A 15054-nucleotide genomic window follows, 5' to 3' on the forward strand; every position below is an offset into this window, starting at 1 on the left:
ATGGACAAAAGCCACTGGGATGGAGGTCCCAGGGGTGGGACCCAAAGGGCGGAGGGGCCCGAGGCCGACCTATAGACTCTGGCTCGGAGTCCAGGTCCCGAGAGAAATAAGAAAATGGTCTAACTCTGCAGGGACTTCCCCCTTGAACATACGGGCCCTGCATTCCCTTTTAAATTCCTATCTACAGTAATAAAATAGAAGGCCCATGTAAGGGCCTCAGGGGCCTGTGCAACCCCTAAAATTACATGCAAAGCTCTGGAACCAATCATAACAAAAACAGACAAACCCATGATGGGAATAGTCTACAAGATACCTCCCCAGTGCTACTGAAAGCTATCACAGTCATGAAGAGAGAACAGACTGAGAAACTGTCATGGACCAGGAGACTGGGGGACAGGACAAGTAAATGCAATGTACTGGATTGGATATTAGAATAGGAAAAGGATATTAATGGGAAAATTACAGAAATCCAATCCAAGAAGTCTGGACTTCAGTTAATAGTGATGTCAGTTTCTTAGTTTTGACAAATGTACCTGGCAGTGTAAGATGTTAGAAATGGGGAACTAGCTGAGTATACAAGAACTCTCTACTACCTATGCAGCTTTTCTGTAACATTACAGGATTAAGCATCTGTACATTTTTTAGGGAGCTTTAGACTTTGTACCTTTCATTCATGATCCAAAAATACTTAAGCTCCACTGTTCAAAGCTTCCTGCTTTTCTTAACCACTACTGTCTAAGTACTCTGCATCCTTCCTCCTATGACACCCACACCTTCCATCAAAACACAAAATTTACCCAGGGCCTGGGGAAGCAAAAAACAGGGGATTATTTTTTAATGGGTTCAGTTTCAGTATGGGAAGATGAAAAATGCTCTAGAGATGGATAATGGTGATTACAATGGGAATATACTTAATACCACAGAAGTATATACTTAAAAATCACTAAAAGGACACATTTTATGTTCTGTATATTTTACCACAATTTTTAAAAATAAAGGAATGGGTACTGATACATGCTATAAAACATTACAAAGATTATCTTAAGTGAAAGAAGCCAGACATAAAATACCACCTCTAATTCCCTTACCAATGTTCTAAAATTGACTATAGCAACAGTTGTATGTATCTGTGAGTAAACTAAAATCTACTTAAATGTACACTTTAAATGGGTAAATTGTATAGTGGTTGTTTAGTCGCTAAGTCATGTTCGACTCTTTTGCAACTCTAGGGACTATAGCCTGCATCTGGTGGCTCAATGATGGTAAAGAATGAAACCTGCCAATGCAGGAAACAAGTTCAATCCCTGGGTGAGGAAGATCCCCTGGAGAAGGAAATGGCAACCCACACCAATATTCTTGCCTGGGAAATCCCATGGACAGAGGAGCCTGGTGGGCTAGAGTTGTACATGCCTTAGCAACTAAACAACAAAAGCTATTAAAATATTTTAACTGATTTTATATCTCAGTTCAGTTCAGTTGCTCAGTCATGTCCGATTCTTTGTGACCCCATGAATTTCAGCACACCAGGCCTCCCTGTCCATCACCAACTCCAGGAGTTCACTCAGACTCACGTCCATCGAGTCAGTGATGCCATCCAGCCATCTCATCCTCTGTCGTCCCCTTTTCCTCCTGCCCCCCAACCCATCCAAGCATCAGAGTCTTTTCCAATGAGTCAACTCTTCACATGAGGTGGCCCAAGTACTGGAGTTTCAGCTTTAGCATCATTCCTTCCAAAGAAATCCCAGGGCTGATCTCCTTCAGAATGGACTGATTGGATCTCCTTGCAGTCCAAGGGACTCTCAAGAGTCTTCTCCAACACCACAGTTCAAAAGCATCAATTCTTCGGTGCTCAGCTTTCTTTATAGTCCAACTCTCACATCCATACATGACCACTGGAAAAACCATAGCCTTGACTAGATGGACCTTTGTTGGCAAAGGAATGTCTCTGCTTTTCAATATGCTATCTAGGTTGGTCATAACTTTCCAAGGAGTAAGCATCTTTTAATTTCATGGCTGCAGTCACCATCTGCAGTGATTTTGGAGCCCCCAAAAATAGTCCAACACTGTTTCCCCATCTCTTTGCCATGAAGTGATGGGACCAAACACCATGATCTTAGTTTTCTGAATGTTGAGTTTAAGCCAACTCTTTTACTCTCTTCTTTCACGTTCATCAAGAGGCTCTTTAGTTCCTCTTCACTTTCTGCCATAAGGGTGGTGTCATTTGCATACCTGAGGTTATTGATATTTCTCTCAGCAATCTTGATTCCAGCTTGTGCTTCTTCTAGGATTACATTTATTTGACCTCTGAAGAACTTAAGTGACATCCCATAAATTCTGGAGTCACGTTTTTCTGATGTGCTAAAAAAAAAAAAAAAAAAAAAACAACGAACAAATAAATGAAAGACTGAGGTTTACAATGGCTACCAGGGAAGATCAGAAAGATCTGCGGCTAGGCATGGTGGCTCTCCAGTCATGAGGCAAGAATACAGACAAGATTATAAAACACACAAGGCTAAAGTTGATCAGAAACCTTTATTTGGTCCTTATCATATATTAACCAACCTACACAAACCATTTTCTATATTTCTACCACAAGCAGCTGCATCCAGGCCAGAAATGGAAGACCCAAGTAGTGGAAGACCTTGTAGATTAAAGCTAACAGGCTTGTTCAGGCTTAGGTGAATGTAGAACAGAAAAAATGTGTAAGTTCAACATTTCAAAGACTCTTCGTCAAAGCTGAGGCCTGCAGAGGGTCTAGCTGAAGGATGCAGGTACAGGCTCACAAAACTGTCCAGCTCAGCAATCAATCCAAAGTACCTAAAAACACAAAGAGCAATGTTTAAACCAAGGTACTTAAGAACTGGATGAATGTAGCAACACGGGCCAAGTGACAGATGCCTTGGTACTAGCAGTTCTTCTAAGACCAAAATATTAATCTTGAGAAATACCCATCCAAAAGATCCTTGGGGAAAAAACATGTCATTATGAGGGTGGGCAGTTGAGTCTAGACAATTCAAATTAGTGGTGGGAAAAGGGCTAAGAAGTTGTGTTACTTAATGAGCATCTGTGGAGACTACACAAGGGGGGAGTGATACAAAATAAGTAAGGTCTCTAAGTCGAGTTTATAATCTTTTGAGAAGGATGATAAACAAAGTCAGCAGGCTCTCTTCTAAAGAACTAAATGCATTATCTGGGGAACTAGCGTAGCTTCTGAAAAATTCTAGCTTCCCACAGTCAAGCTTTCTGCAATTCTGGCCTCTGGAGGCCCCCGACGTAACATCTGGCCCCACCTCTACCCACACTAATATAAAACTGCAAGGCAAAAACCACCCTCCATACAGACACATACACAAGTTCCAAAGAGCCTTCTCATCCCCGCACTCGACAACAGAAGAAAAATTACAAGGCGTTTGAAGAATGCCTGTCTAGTAAAAGGAAAGTAAAAAGAATAACTTGGGGAAAGAACATGTAAGGAAACAACAAACCAAAGAAGAAATACCTCCAATTGTTTAATAGCCTCTGCTTTTGATAATGGCAAGTTCCTGCTGAGATCAAACTGATGCAGAGGACTTAAAATATTTTTAAAAAGAAAATCCTTCAGGCATTAAACAGGCCTCATTAAAGGCAAATCCAAAACCTAGAGAAGGCAAGAACACAAAGAAAACCTGGCCTCCAAAACTGCTCTTACCTCAGGGGAATCCGCCAATCCGAAAGAGAGCCGAGAAACTGTGCTGTGATTTGACTGAGGCAATGAAGAGTCAAATATGAGAATGTGCCCAAGTGGAAAGGTTTGATAATTGCCCGCTCTTTAAAAGCTGGATTCCCAAAAGGCTACACCCTCAGAATAAGGCTGAACTAGAATTAAATCAGTCCCATCACAGACCTGACATCACAGATTATACCAACACAGTCATCAAGAAATCCTCAAGTCCTGGATTCAAGAAAAAGGTCCTGCACCGATACCTGCCTCTAGGTGCCTTGCAGAAACAAATAACAATCTTTGGAGAAAGGTTTCATTATAAAGGCCTCAAGTGATTATCCAACAAATAACTTTTTCAAATATCATGACCAAATATACCAAGGCATATAGGGAAAAAAGACCATGATACAGCAGCAACAGAAACAAAACCAGAAAAGCAAGCAAACCAGCCTTAAAGGGCTTTGAATATTAGCTTGGATATAAACAAGTGTACACACTGTGGGTAAGGAAATGAAAGACAAGCTTCAAACACCTGCAGCAAATACAAACAAAAAATGACAAAAGAGATTTGAAAAGTAATGGAACAGAATTCATAAAAACTAAAAACTACAAAAACAAGAACTGAAACTACTAACTCGAGAGAAAAAATTTAAAGAAGACAAGACCACTGAAGAGAGAATTATAAACTGTAAAGTCAGGAAAATTACACAGAATACATCATGGAGAGGCAAAATTATGGTTAACTTTTAGCATATGCTTAATGCAAATCCCAGAGAGAAAACAGAAAGAACAAGAGAAAGGAAAGAGAAGAGACTTCTCCAGGAGAGATGAAAGACCTCAATCCATAGATTTAAAAAGCCTAAGCAAACTTAGGAAATTATTCCTGGATACATTGGAGTGAAACTACAGAAAAATCAAAGACAGAGAACATCTTCAAAACCAGAAAAAGAGGGCAAATTAGCTTCAAAAGAAGCAACAGAAGCCCCAAAAGACAAGAATGAGCACGTCAGCATGCTAAAACAAAGTTTCACCTAGAATTCTATATTCAGCAAAATATCTTTCAATAGCCAGAGCAGGTATGAAAAAAAAACTTTTAAAAAGGTATTTTTAGACCCCCCAAAATGCAAAAACAAAAAAGCAAAAGCAGGGTTTGCTATCACCAGACCCTTTATGGTTTACTTCAGAGAGAAAATGATCACAAATGGAGAAGAAATATAATGAGCAAAGACAGTATAAATACATGGATAAATTCATGTATCACTGCTGGTATAACATAGCAATAATAGTGCCTTATGTGAAGTGACAAAGACAAAACAGGTGACAATAACAGCATGAGTGCGGGATGTGGGACTTGTACACTGAGCTAATGGATTCTAAGATCCTATTTTTTTGAGGATAAAGGGAAAAGTATTAACATTCAGATCAGATCAGTCGCTCAGTCGTGTCCGACTCTTTGCAACCCCATGAATTACAGCACACCAGGCCTCCCTGTCCATCACCAACTCCCGGAGTTCACTCAGACTCACGTCCATCGAGTCAGTGATGCCATCCAGCCATCTCATCCTGTCGTCCCCTTCTCCTCCTGCCCCCAATCCCTCCCAGCATCAGAGTCTTTTCCAATGAGTCAACTCTTCGCATGAGGTGGCCAAAGTACTGGAGTTCCAGCTTTAGCATCATTCCTTCCAAAGAAATCCCAGGGCTGATCTCCTTTAGAATGGACTGGTTGGATCTCCTTGCAGTCCAAGGGACTCTCAAGAGTCTTCTCCAACACCATAGTTGAAAAGCATCAATTCTTCGGCACTCAGCCTTCTTCACAGTCCAACTCTCACATCCATACATGACCACTGGAAAAACCATAGCCTTGACCAGATGAACCTTTGTTGGCAAAGTAATGTCTCTGCTTTTCAATATGCTATCTAGGTTGGTCATAGCTTTCCTTCCAAGGAGTAAGCATCTTTTAATTTCATGGCTGCAGTCACCATCTGCAGTGATTTTGGAGCCCAAAAAAATAAAGTCTGACACTGTTTCCACTGTTTCCCCATCTATTTCCCATGAAGTGATGGGACCAGATGCCATGATCTTCGTTTTCTGAATGTTGAGCTTTAAGCCAACTTTTTCACTCTCCTCTTTCACTTTCATCAAGAGGCTTTTTCGTTCCTCTTCACTTTCTGCCATAAGGGTGGTATCATCTGCATATCTGAGGTTATTGATATTTCTCCCGGCAATCTTGATTCCAGCTTGTGTTTCTTCCAGTCCAGCATTTCTCATGATGTACTCTGCATATAAGTTAAATAAGCAGGGTGACAATATACAGCCTTGCCGTACTCCTTTTCCTATTTGGAACCAGTCTGTTGTTCCATGTCCAGTTCTAACTGTTGCTTCCTGACCCGCATACAAATTTCTCAAGAGGCAGATCAGGTGGTCTGGTATTCCCAGCTCTTTCAGAATTTTCCACAGTTTATTGTGATCCACACAGTCAAAGGCTTTGGCATAGTCAATAAAGCAGAAGTAGATGTTTTTCTGGAACTCTCTTGCTTTTTCCATGATCCAGCGGATGTTGGCAATTTGATCTCTGGTTCCTCTGCCTTTTCTAAAACCAGCTTGAACATCAGGAAGTTCACGGTTCACATATTGCTGAAGCCTGGCTCGGAGAATTTTGAGCATTACTTTACTAGCGTGTGAGATGAGTGCAATTGTGCGGTAGTTTGAGCATTCTTTGGCATTGCCTTTCTTTGGGACTGGAATGAAAACTGACCTTTTCCAGTCCTGTGGCCACTGCTGAGTTTTCCAAATTTGCTGGCATATCGAGTGCTGCATTTTCACAGCATCATCTTTCAGGATTTGGAATAGCTCAACTGGAATTCCATCACCTCCACTAGCTTTGTTCGTAGTGATGCTTTCTAAGGCCCACTTAACTCCACATTCCAGGATGTCTGGCTCTAGGTTATTGATCACACCATCGTGATTATCTGGGTCGTGAAGATCTTTTTTGTACAGTTCTTCTGTGTATTCTTGCCATCTCTTCTTAATATCTTCTGCTTCTGTTAGGTCCATACCATTTCTGTCCTTAGTCGAGCCCATCTTTGCATGAAATGTTCCTTTGGTATCTCTGATTTTCTTGAAGAGATCTCTAGTCTTTCCCATTCTGTTGTTTTCCTCTATTTCTTTGCATTGATCGCTGAAGAAGGCTTTCTTATCTCTTCTTGCTATTCTTTGGAACTCTGCATTCAGATGTTTATATCTTTCCTTTTCTCCTTTGCTTTTTGCTTCTCTTCTTTTCACAGCTATTTGTAAGTGGGGGCTCTGATAAATTAAGGATGTATGTAGTAACTGATAGGATAACAAAAAAGAGATTATAACTCCCAAAATAATAGAGAGAATGCTGAATAAATTATACTTAAAAGGCAAAAAACAGAAAAAACATAAAATAAGGACAAATAGAAAGCACAAAATAAGATGGTACATTTAACCCATATATATCATTAATTACAGTAAATTAAATGCTCCACTCAAAGACAAAGACTATAAGCCTGAGTATTTTTTAAACAATTCATATCATACACACCAAAAATACATCCACATGTAGAGAAATTCTCCCTGAAAACTAACTGGAGATTGGCAGAAAAATTCCTATACAATCAAAGCTGTAAGATCCCCAAAGAGTTAGGAAGGGAAGGGAAGAGGTCAGGTCAGGACCTGTACCCCAGAAGTAGATACAGAAGATAAGGCAGATCACACGATTTGGAGTGTCTCCCTGGGTACTGAGCAGTTTGAATCACAACAAGGGCACCCCAGTTCTGGGGCCTAACACAGGGAGGATGAGTCCTTCTTAGCTGGTTTGAAATCTATGGGGACTGACAATGTGGTTGTAAAAAAACCAAGACTCCACTCACGATGAAGTACACATACACTTGCTTACTCCCAAAATAAGGCAGAAGCAGCAGACTGGAACCGTGACTACCCAGTGCGGGCCCCAGCCCACGCCAAGTGCCTCCTCCAGCCCCACTTGCTCCAGAGTGCAGTTCCACGCTAGAGCAAACGCTGCCACAGCTGAGCAAAACACTCGGCCATGAGCGACAAAGCCAGCTTGGATCTGGCAGGGCATCTGAGGAGAACAAGGGAGCCAATTGCTGGTCACAGAGTGGCAAATCAGGAGTGATCTGGAGTTCTGACTGGTGCTGGGACCAGTGCACACACCCTAGTTCATGTCAAGCCCCCATTCTGGTCCTCTCGCCCCACAGGACAGCTCTCCACTAGGGCAAAGGCTGCCATTGCTGAGGAACGTGCACAACTGTAGAGGCCAGGGCAGGCTCAAGCCCAGCACAGCATCCCAACAAGGAAAGGGCACCCATTTGTAGCGTTCACAGCAGCAGGAGCTCACAAGCAGCCTATAGCTCCGACTGATGCCAGGACCACCCAACCACAGGCCCCAGCCTCCGCTAGGTGCCCAGTTTAGCACTTCTGGTTCCAGCACTGCACTCCTTTGGAGCAACAGTGCTGATGCCTGGAGGAAGAAAACACGCACTCAACGTGAACAGAACCAAGCTGGACCTTCCTCTAAGGGATTCTGCTCCAGCAATTTGGGACCTGACATCACTCATGACAGGGCAGTGTTGGCAACTGATGAGTGAAGAAGACCCAGGTCACACCTTCCTTTGGCTCTGGCCCCTCCATGTCCAGCCCCACCTTCTACTAAGGTGATAGCTGCCAGGACACTGAGGTAACATGTGACTTGTGTTCACTTAAAATACAACCCATCCAAGTCACTGAGCACACACAGACTATAGAGATGCTCCCAAATAAGCACTCCACTTCAAGACCAGGATGGGTAACTGTTTCACCTAATTTCACAGAGACAGAGAAATCTTAAGCAAAATGAAAAGAGGAATTTCTTTAAAAATGAAAGAACAAGGAAAAAAACCCTGAAGGAACAACTAATGAAACAAAAATAAATAATTTACCAGATAAAGAGTTCAAAGCATTAGTAATAAGAATGCTAACTGAACTAGGGAAAAGAATAGATGAACCATGAAAATTTTAACAAGGATACATTACAGACAACATTCCAAGACTGAATGAGGAAGAAAAAAAAAATCTGAATAGCTGGACCACCAGTAGTAAAACTGAACCAGTAATCAAAAAATATGCAGCAAACAAAATCCAGGACCAGACAGCTTCAGAGAAATTCTACCAAACATACAGCAAGAGCTTAATACCCATCTTTCTCAAACTATTCCAAAAACCTGAAGAAGGAAATACTCCCGAATTCATTCTACAGTAAGACCACCATTATTACCCTGATACCAAAATGAGACAAACTAAAAAAAAAAAAAAAATTACAGCCCAATACCACTGATGAATATCAACACAAATATTCTCAAAAAATATTAGAAAACCAAATCCAATAATATATTAAAAAGAATCATATGCCATGATCAAGTGGACTTTATTCCAGGATACAAGGACAGTTCAATATTCACATTAACAAAAGAAAAGATTAAAAACCACATGATCATTTTAATAGATGCAGGAAACGCATTTAACAAAATCCAACACTCTTTCATGATAAAAAGTCTCACCAATGTTGTTCATACCAAACTTGCAAAAATAAAACTCTGATAATACCAAGTATTGGTGAGAATGGGGAGCAACGAGAACTGTCATACACTCCTGGTAGAAATGCGAATCAGGTATACAGGATGTTTGACAGAATCCACACAAGAAAAAGATACATATTCTATGCTATATTCTTTCATAAGGGAAGGTTCTTAGAAAAGAATACATACACACAGACACACACAAACATATTTGCATAAAATACCCAGAAGATTACAAAAGAGATGAAAAACAGTGGCCTGAAAGGAGGGGACCTATATAAGAGATTAAAGGACAGAGAGGTTAAAGGAAGACTGTTCATAATGCTATTTTTCAACTTCTAAACTCAACCTATTAAGCACAGAAGATTTAATTATGATAAGGAAGTATGTTTTCAGCCTTGACACAAAGTTATAACTAGAAGTGAGCTAATAATGGGAAAGGAAGGTATAAGTGCACTAACATTCCTACCTTACAAAGTGAGTTGTCAACAAAAAATACATATTTTAGTATGTTACATAAATTGTAAAGGTAACAGAGGAACTAAAAATAATGATAAAACTGCCAAAAACAAAAAAGAGCGAAAGGATTGAGGGGGTAGTATAGGTTTACCAAAACTTCATTTATCATTGCTGGAAGTCAAAAGACAACATCTAGAGTTGATAAACCAACAACAAAGCATACTATTCAAAAATATAAGAAACCATCTGAAAAGCTAAAAACAGAAATAATGACAAGATGAGGGGCAGCAGCTACATTGCATTGTAAGTCATAAGGTAACTATCTGACTTTTAATCATGTATATATACTGACTCAATTAAAAAAAGAATTCCACTTAGAACATACACATCTAAGGACATAAGAACATTCACTTTTCCAAGTACAAAATAACATAATACTGACTAAATCCTAGGGGGCTAAAATGACCAGCCAAAGGGATTCAATTACTGAGATTACTGAATCCAAAGATGAAAATGAACATATCCACTACGTATTAAATGGCCATTTATTAAAAATCCAAGCCAAGCATCATCCACGGTAAAGGCTAAAGTGGAAAACTTCCTAAGTTTTCTACATTCCTACTCCTAGTACCCTCCAATTTATCATCCTGGCACCACAGGTTGGTACTCTTATGTCTTTAAGGCAAAAACTTAAATAAATTGCTCATCTCTTTGAAAAGATGGTAATTAAACAGAAGTGCTCACTTCAGCAGCACATTTACTAAAATTTAACAATACAGGGAAGATTAGCGTGGCCCCTGAGCAAGGACGACACACAAATTCATGACGCATTCCATATTTAAAAATAAAAACAAACAGCTAGTTAGGCTCCAAACATTTTTGACTGAGGAACTGACAGGATGTCAATCACAAGCAGGTGCCCACCTTAGGTAGACAGCCAACAAGTTATTTTTGAGATGAGTATCCAGAAAAGAGGCTTAAAAAAGATCTACAAATTAAGAGAATACTCAATAATCTAGGCTTAAAGCTAGCCATAGGAATGTATCTTAAAAGACACTTAAAATAATATATCCATACATTGAAAGCTACAGTTTTTGCAGTAGTCATGTATAGATGAGAGAGTTGGCCCATAAAGAAGGCTGAGTACCAATGAATTGATGCCTTCAAATTGTGGTGCTGAAGAAGACTCTTGAGAGTCCCTTGGACAGCAAGGAGATCAAATCAGTTAATCTTAAAGAAAATCAACCCTGAATACTCATCGGAAGCACTAATGCTGAAGCTCCAATACTCTGGCCATCTGAAATGAAAAGCCAACTCACTGGAAAAGATCCTGAGGCTGGAAAGACTGAAGCCAACAGGAGAAGGGGGAGACAGAGGATGAGATGGTTAGATAGCATCACCAATTCAATGGACATGAATTTGAGCAAACTCCAGAAGTGGAGGACAGAGGAGCCTGACATGCTATAGTACCTGGGGTCGCAAAGAGGTAGACATGACTTAGTGACTTAGTAATGACAACAACCAAAAGGGCCAGAGACTAGGCTGAGTACAGTTGCAGAACGAAGGGGTGTAAAAAAAAATTAAATAAATAAAAACACTGAAATAATTCAAAAAAGATTTCTGAAAGTGATAAGGCTTCAGGGAGGTAGACAGAACATCCTCGAACGGTAAAGGTGTGAATGAACTGAAGGTACACAGCTTTCACAAAGCTCTTCAATCAGAACACATGCAGGAAATAGTGAGTGGATCAAATTCAGGAATTAAGTAGGAGTGAGAGCTCTAAGAAAAGTTAGCTAAAATGAGGAATTTCAAATATTTTCTATTTCTATGAGATTTAGAAAACAGGAGTTAACCTGAAATTCCTAAGGAAAAAATAACACAGGCCAGAACAGTATCTCACAGCAACAAAATAATTACACAGATTGCTGAAGAATAAACAAGAACAAGAAATAACCCTTTAAATCTTGGCAATCATTTCTGATCTCCAGCATTATGATGAGGGGTAAGATTTATATCTAAGGAGGGCAATCAAAGTAAGAATCAAACTTCTGAATCTACCTAACTCCACTGGGTTCTTCACAGTCCCTCCCATTTTCTATGGTTAAGCAGTTTTCAGGAGGAAATTCTAATTATTCAAGGGAATTTGAATTAGAATTTGTTTTTCCTATCTTAAATAGGAAACAGGGAGAAAAAGTATTTCTACATGAAGAAAGAAGAACCAGGCCATTCGTTTTATAAGGTTTTGAACTCAGATCGTTAGCACAGGAAAGACAGATGGAAATGATTACCTACTGACGGAGAACTCACCTTCCAGAAAAGCAAATTCATCCACAGCTTCTATTGCATTATCTGAAACACAAAGTAAAGGGACATCTGACTGACTTCGGTCATTTGGGCATCAATCTCTTACAAAAGCACAACCCACACAGAGACCGGCATGAGGCTTTATGCAAGGAGGGAATTTATAAAATTTGCCCCTTGCTACCTTGAAATCCGAATCTACTTCACCATCAAATCCTACACATCAGCTATCTCTCTACAAGAGTAAGAAAAGGGACTTCCCTGGCCATCCAGTGGTTAATTAAGACTCTGGGCCCCAATGCAAGGGGCAAGGGTTTGATCCCCAGTCAGGGAACTAAAATTTTTTTAAAAAGAGAGTAAGAAAATAAGAAAAGCCTGGGTAAATACTGTTCATGGAGGGAAACATCTTTGCTCTGAAAGTTATCAGAGAAGAGTTTGGCTATGTAGCAGGGCAAGTGAGATTATGGTATATGAGTTTACACACGTTTCTAGTGTTACTAGCTACAAGGCAGAGTAAAAAATCGAACATCTACGTGAAAAAAAAAAGTCATGCCTGGTACAACATGGCAGAAGGTATAAAGGGATCTAGTCAGCTTTGGCAATACCTAGACTCCTTCAGAGAAGGCACTGGTGACCCACTCCAGTACTCTTGCCTGGAAAATCCCATGGACGGAGGAGCCTGGTAGGCTGCAGTCCATGGGGTCGCTAAGACTTTCATGCACTGGAGAAGGAAATGGCAACCCACTCTAGTGTTCTTGCCTGGAGAATCCCAGGGACGGAGGAACCTGGTGGGCTACAGTCTATGGGGTCGCACAGAGTCGGACACGACTGACGCGACATAGAAGCAGCAGCAGCAGACTCCTTTGGTTCTCTGTCCCAGCACCTCTCCAGCCAATTAAAAAAGGAGGGTTTTCTGGCACTGTGGCAGCCCAACGGAAAACATCATGGGAAAAGACTCGGGGCACCTCTCATCCTATAATGATGCCATCTCGACTGGCATAAGGGAAAGCCTCGACGGGCCCAGCCCAGCCCTCCCTTGTCTGCCTCCAGATCCAAGATACAACAGTGACACTCTACCCAAATCTCTCCGCTGAAGAGTTTTCCTCTTCCCTTGTTGAGCACAACAGTAGGCATCTTTTGCAATGGTTTCCACAAACAGTTCCTGTAAAGAAAATAAGCAGGAAAAAAAAAACTGAAAAAGTTATAATAAACGAAAATTTGAAAACAAAACAAAGAAAACAGAGAACTGTATCCATGAGTTCCAGTACGATTCGTGTGCGTGCTTCTTTGGTGGGGGTGGGGGCGGGGGTGAAAGGGAGGTTCTCAGGGAAGCCGAAAGTTTTCCTGGACTTGATGAAGGTCTACTCCCCTTCCCCCTCCCGCAATTGCTCAAGATGCATCCACCCCACTCACTCGAGACTCCTACAAGTTCTGTTAGACTAGAGATGCAAGTTAGGCCCTCTTGAAGAGGTAGGTGTGGTAGCAAACCAGTACAACTACCGTATCTGTATGTGATCCTTTTTCTGTCTTCCCTTCCTATACTCACCATCTCAGAATCCGCCCTAGCACCTTTCTCACCTCCCAGGCCTCAGAACACCCCGCCCTACGCTCCTGGTGCTCCCCAAACCAGGACCAAAGGATTGCTAAGCCCCGCCCTTCGGAAGAGCCCCGAGCCCCACCCGCCGCCACGCACCGCGGGCCCCCCCACCCCCATCCCCGCCCCATTGTGCCCAAGCCGCACCGCGGCGCGTGCCAGAATGAAGATGGCTTCCTGTCCCGCGAGAGTCACGTCGGGGTCCGCCTTCACCAAGGCCTTGACTCGCGCCAGAGGCAGCCTCGAGAGACGAGCTCCGGGCGCACTCGTCGGGGCTGGGGGCTGCGGAGTGGCCGCGTCCCCACCGGTGCCCTCCTCCTCCCGGGCAGCCCCGCTTCCAGGCGCCGCCGCCGCCATCCCGGCTCGGAGCGTCCTGCGCGCGGCCGCCAACTGTGTGCGCGCGGGCGGCGCCGGCCCCTTTCCCGCGCGCGCTGGAAGCCACACCCTCTACGGACGCGTGACTCCGCCCCTCACGCGGCCGAGCGCTGCAGCGAGTTCTAGACACCTGTCGAGTCTTACTGCACAAGTCACATCTTCTGAGGTCTGGGGCTCTCTCTTACTGTGTCTGATGACACTCACGCGCCATCTTGCCTCCTCTGAGAAACTTGATTGTAAAAGTAAATACAGCAGTAATAAAAATATATAGGAGAAACTTGAACAAGTTTATATGCTACTGGAGGAGACTAAAATAGAAGCAATAAAAATGTGGGAGGGAAAAGTGATGGACGGTATTTTAACAATTCTTCCCACTTTCTGTGATAAAACGTCATCTGTATGAGTCCAATTAGGAGAAAGAAACCACACAGAATTTGAACAGTAAAGTTTAAAAATTCGTAACTACAATAGGGGATTGACTATTAAGGTGCAAAGAGAACTGTAAAGAACAGAGGCATTACATGTATGCTTCCAAGCCGAGGTAGAAAACCCAAGGATGAAATGAACATGAAAGAGCACCCCATCCCACCAGAGCTGCGATCAAGGTCTTGTTGCGGAGGACGCAGCCATGACTCCCTGAGCCACAAAGTCACTTAAGTGCCCCGTGACTGGATTCATGGGCAATTCACCTTCTGGGGTGCTTCGGAAACATGCCTAAGGAGAGGTGCTGCCCACTGCTGGCCACTGTGCACTACAAAAACCTGTTCTCAAAAAAGCACACTGGGACCAAGAAATATTCCCTTTTGTCCTCCAATGCACGCTACTGATATAGCATAAAATCATAATCATGTGGCTGAAGAGAAACCTTCCGACATCGCTGGCAAGCAATGAAGGTGGATCTGGTACTAAGAAGCAATCGGTTGATAATGGCACACCAGTTCAGTCACACAGTCATGTCCGACTCTTGGTGACCCCATGTACTGCAGCATGCCAGGCCTCCCTGTCCATCACCAGCTCCCAGAGCTTGC

General features: G+C 42.2%; 1 protein-coding gene and 1 non-coding gene across 2 annotated transcripts; one reads left to right on the forward strand and one right to left on the reverse strand.

The window, feature by feature from the left end:
• Positions 1-2513: 2513 nt before the first annotated feature.
• Positions 2514-14057, reverse strand: POLE4 (DNA polymerase epsilon 4, accessory subunit). The gene is made up of 4 exons (XM_070798395.1): positions 13799-14057; positions 13135-13219; positions 12064-12105; positions 2514-2817 (listed from the first exon to the last, which is right to left on the reverse strand). Exons 1-4 carry the CDS (start codon positions 14006-14008, stop codon positions 2804-2806), a joined length of 351 nt encoding a protein of 116 aa, XP_070654496.1. The 5' UTR covers positions 14009-14057; the 3' UTR covers positions 2514-2803.
• LOC139186048 (U6 spliceosomal RNA) lies at positions 10493-10598 on the forward strand. The gene has a single exon (XR_011569616.1). It is a non-coding gene; the product is annotated as a U6 spliceosomal RNA (small nuclear RNA).
• Positions 14058-15054: the final 997 nt, after the last annotated feature.

This window comes from Bos indicus, chromosome 11, assembly GCF_029378745.1.
Source record: "Bos indicus isolate NIAB-ARS_2022 breed Sahiwal x Tharparkar chromosome 11, NIAB-ARS_B.indTharparkar_mat_pri_1.0, whole genome shotgun sequence".
NCBI classification, from domain to species: Eukaryota; Metazoa; Chordata; class Mammalia; order Artiodactyla; family Bovidae; genus Bos; species Bos indicus.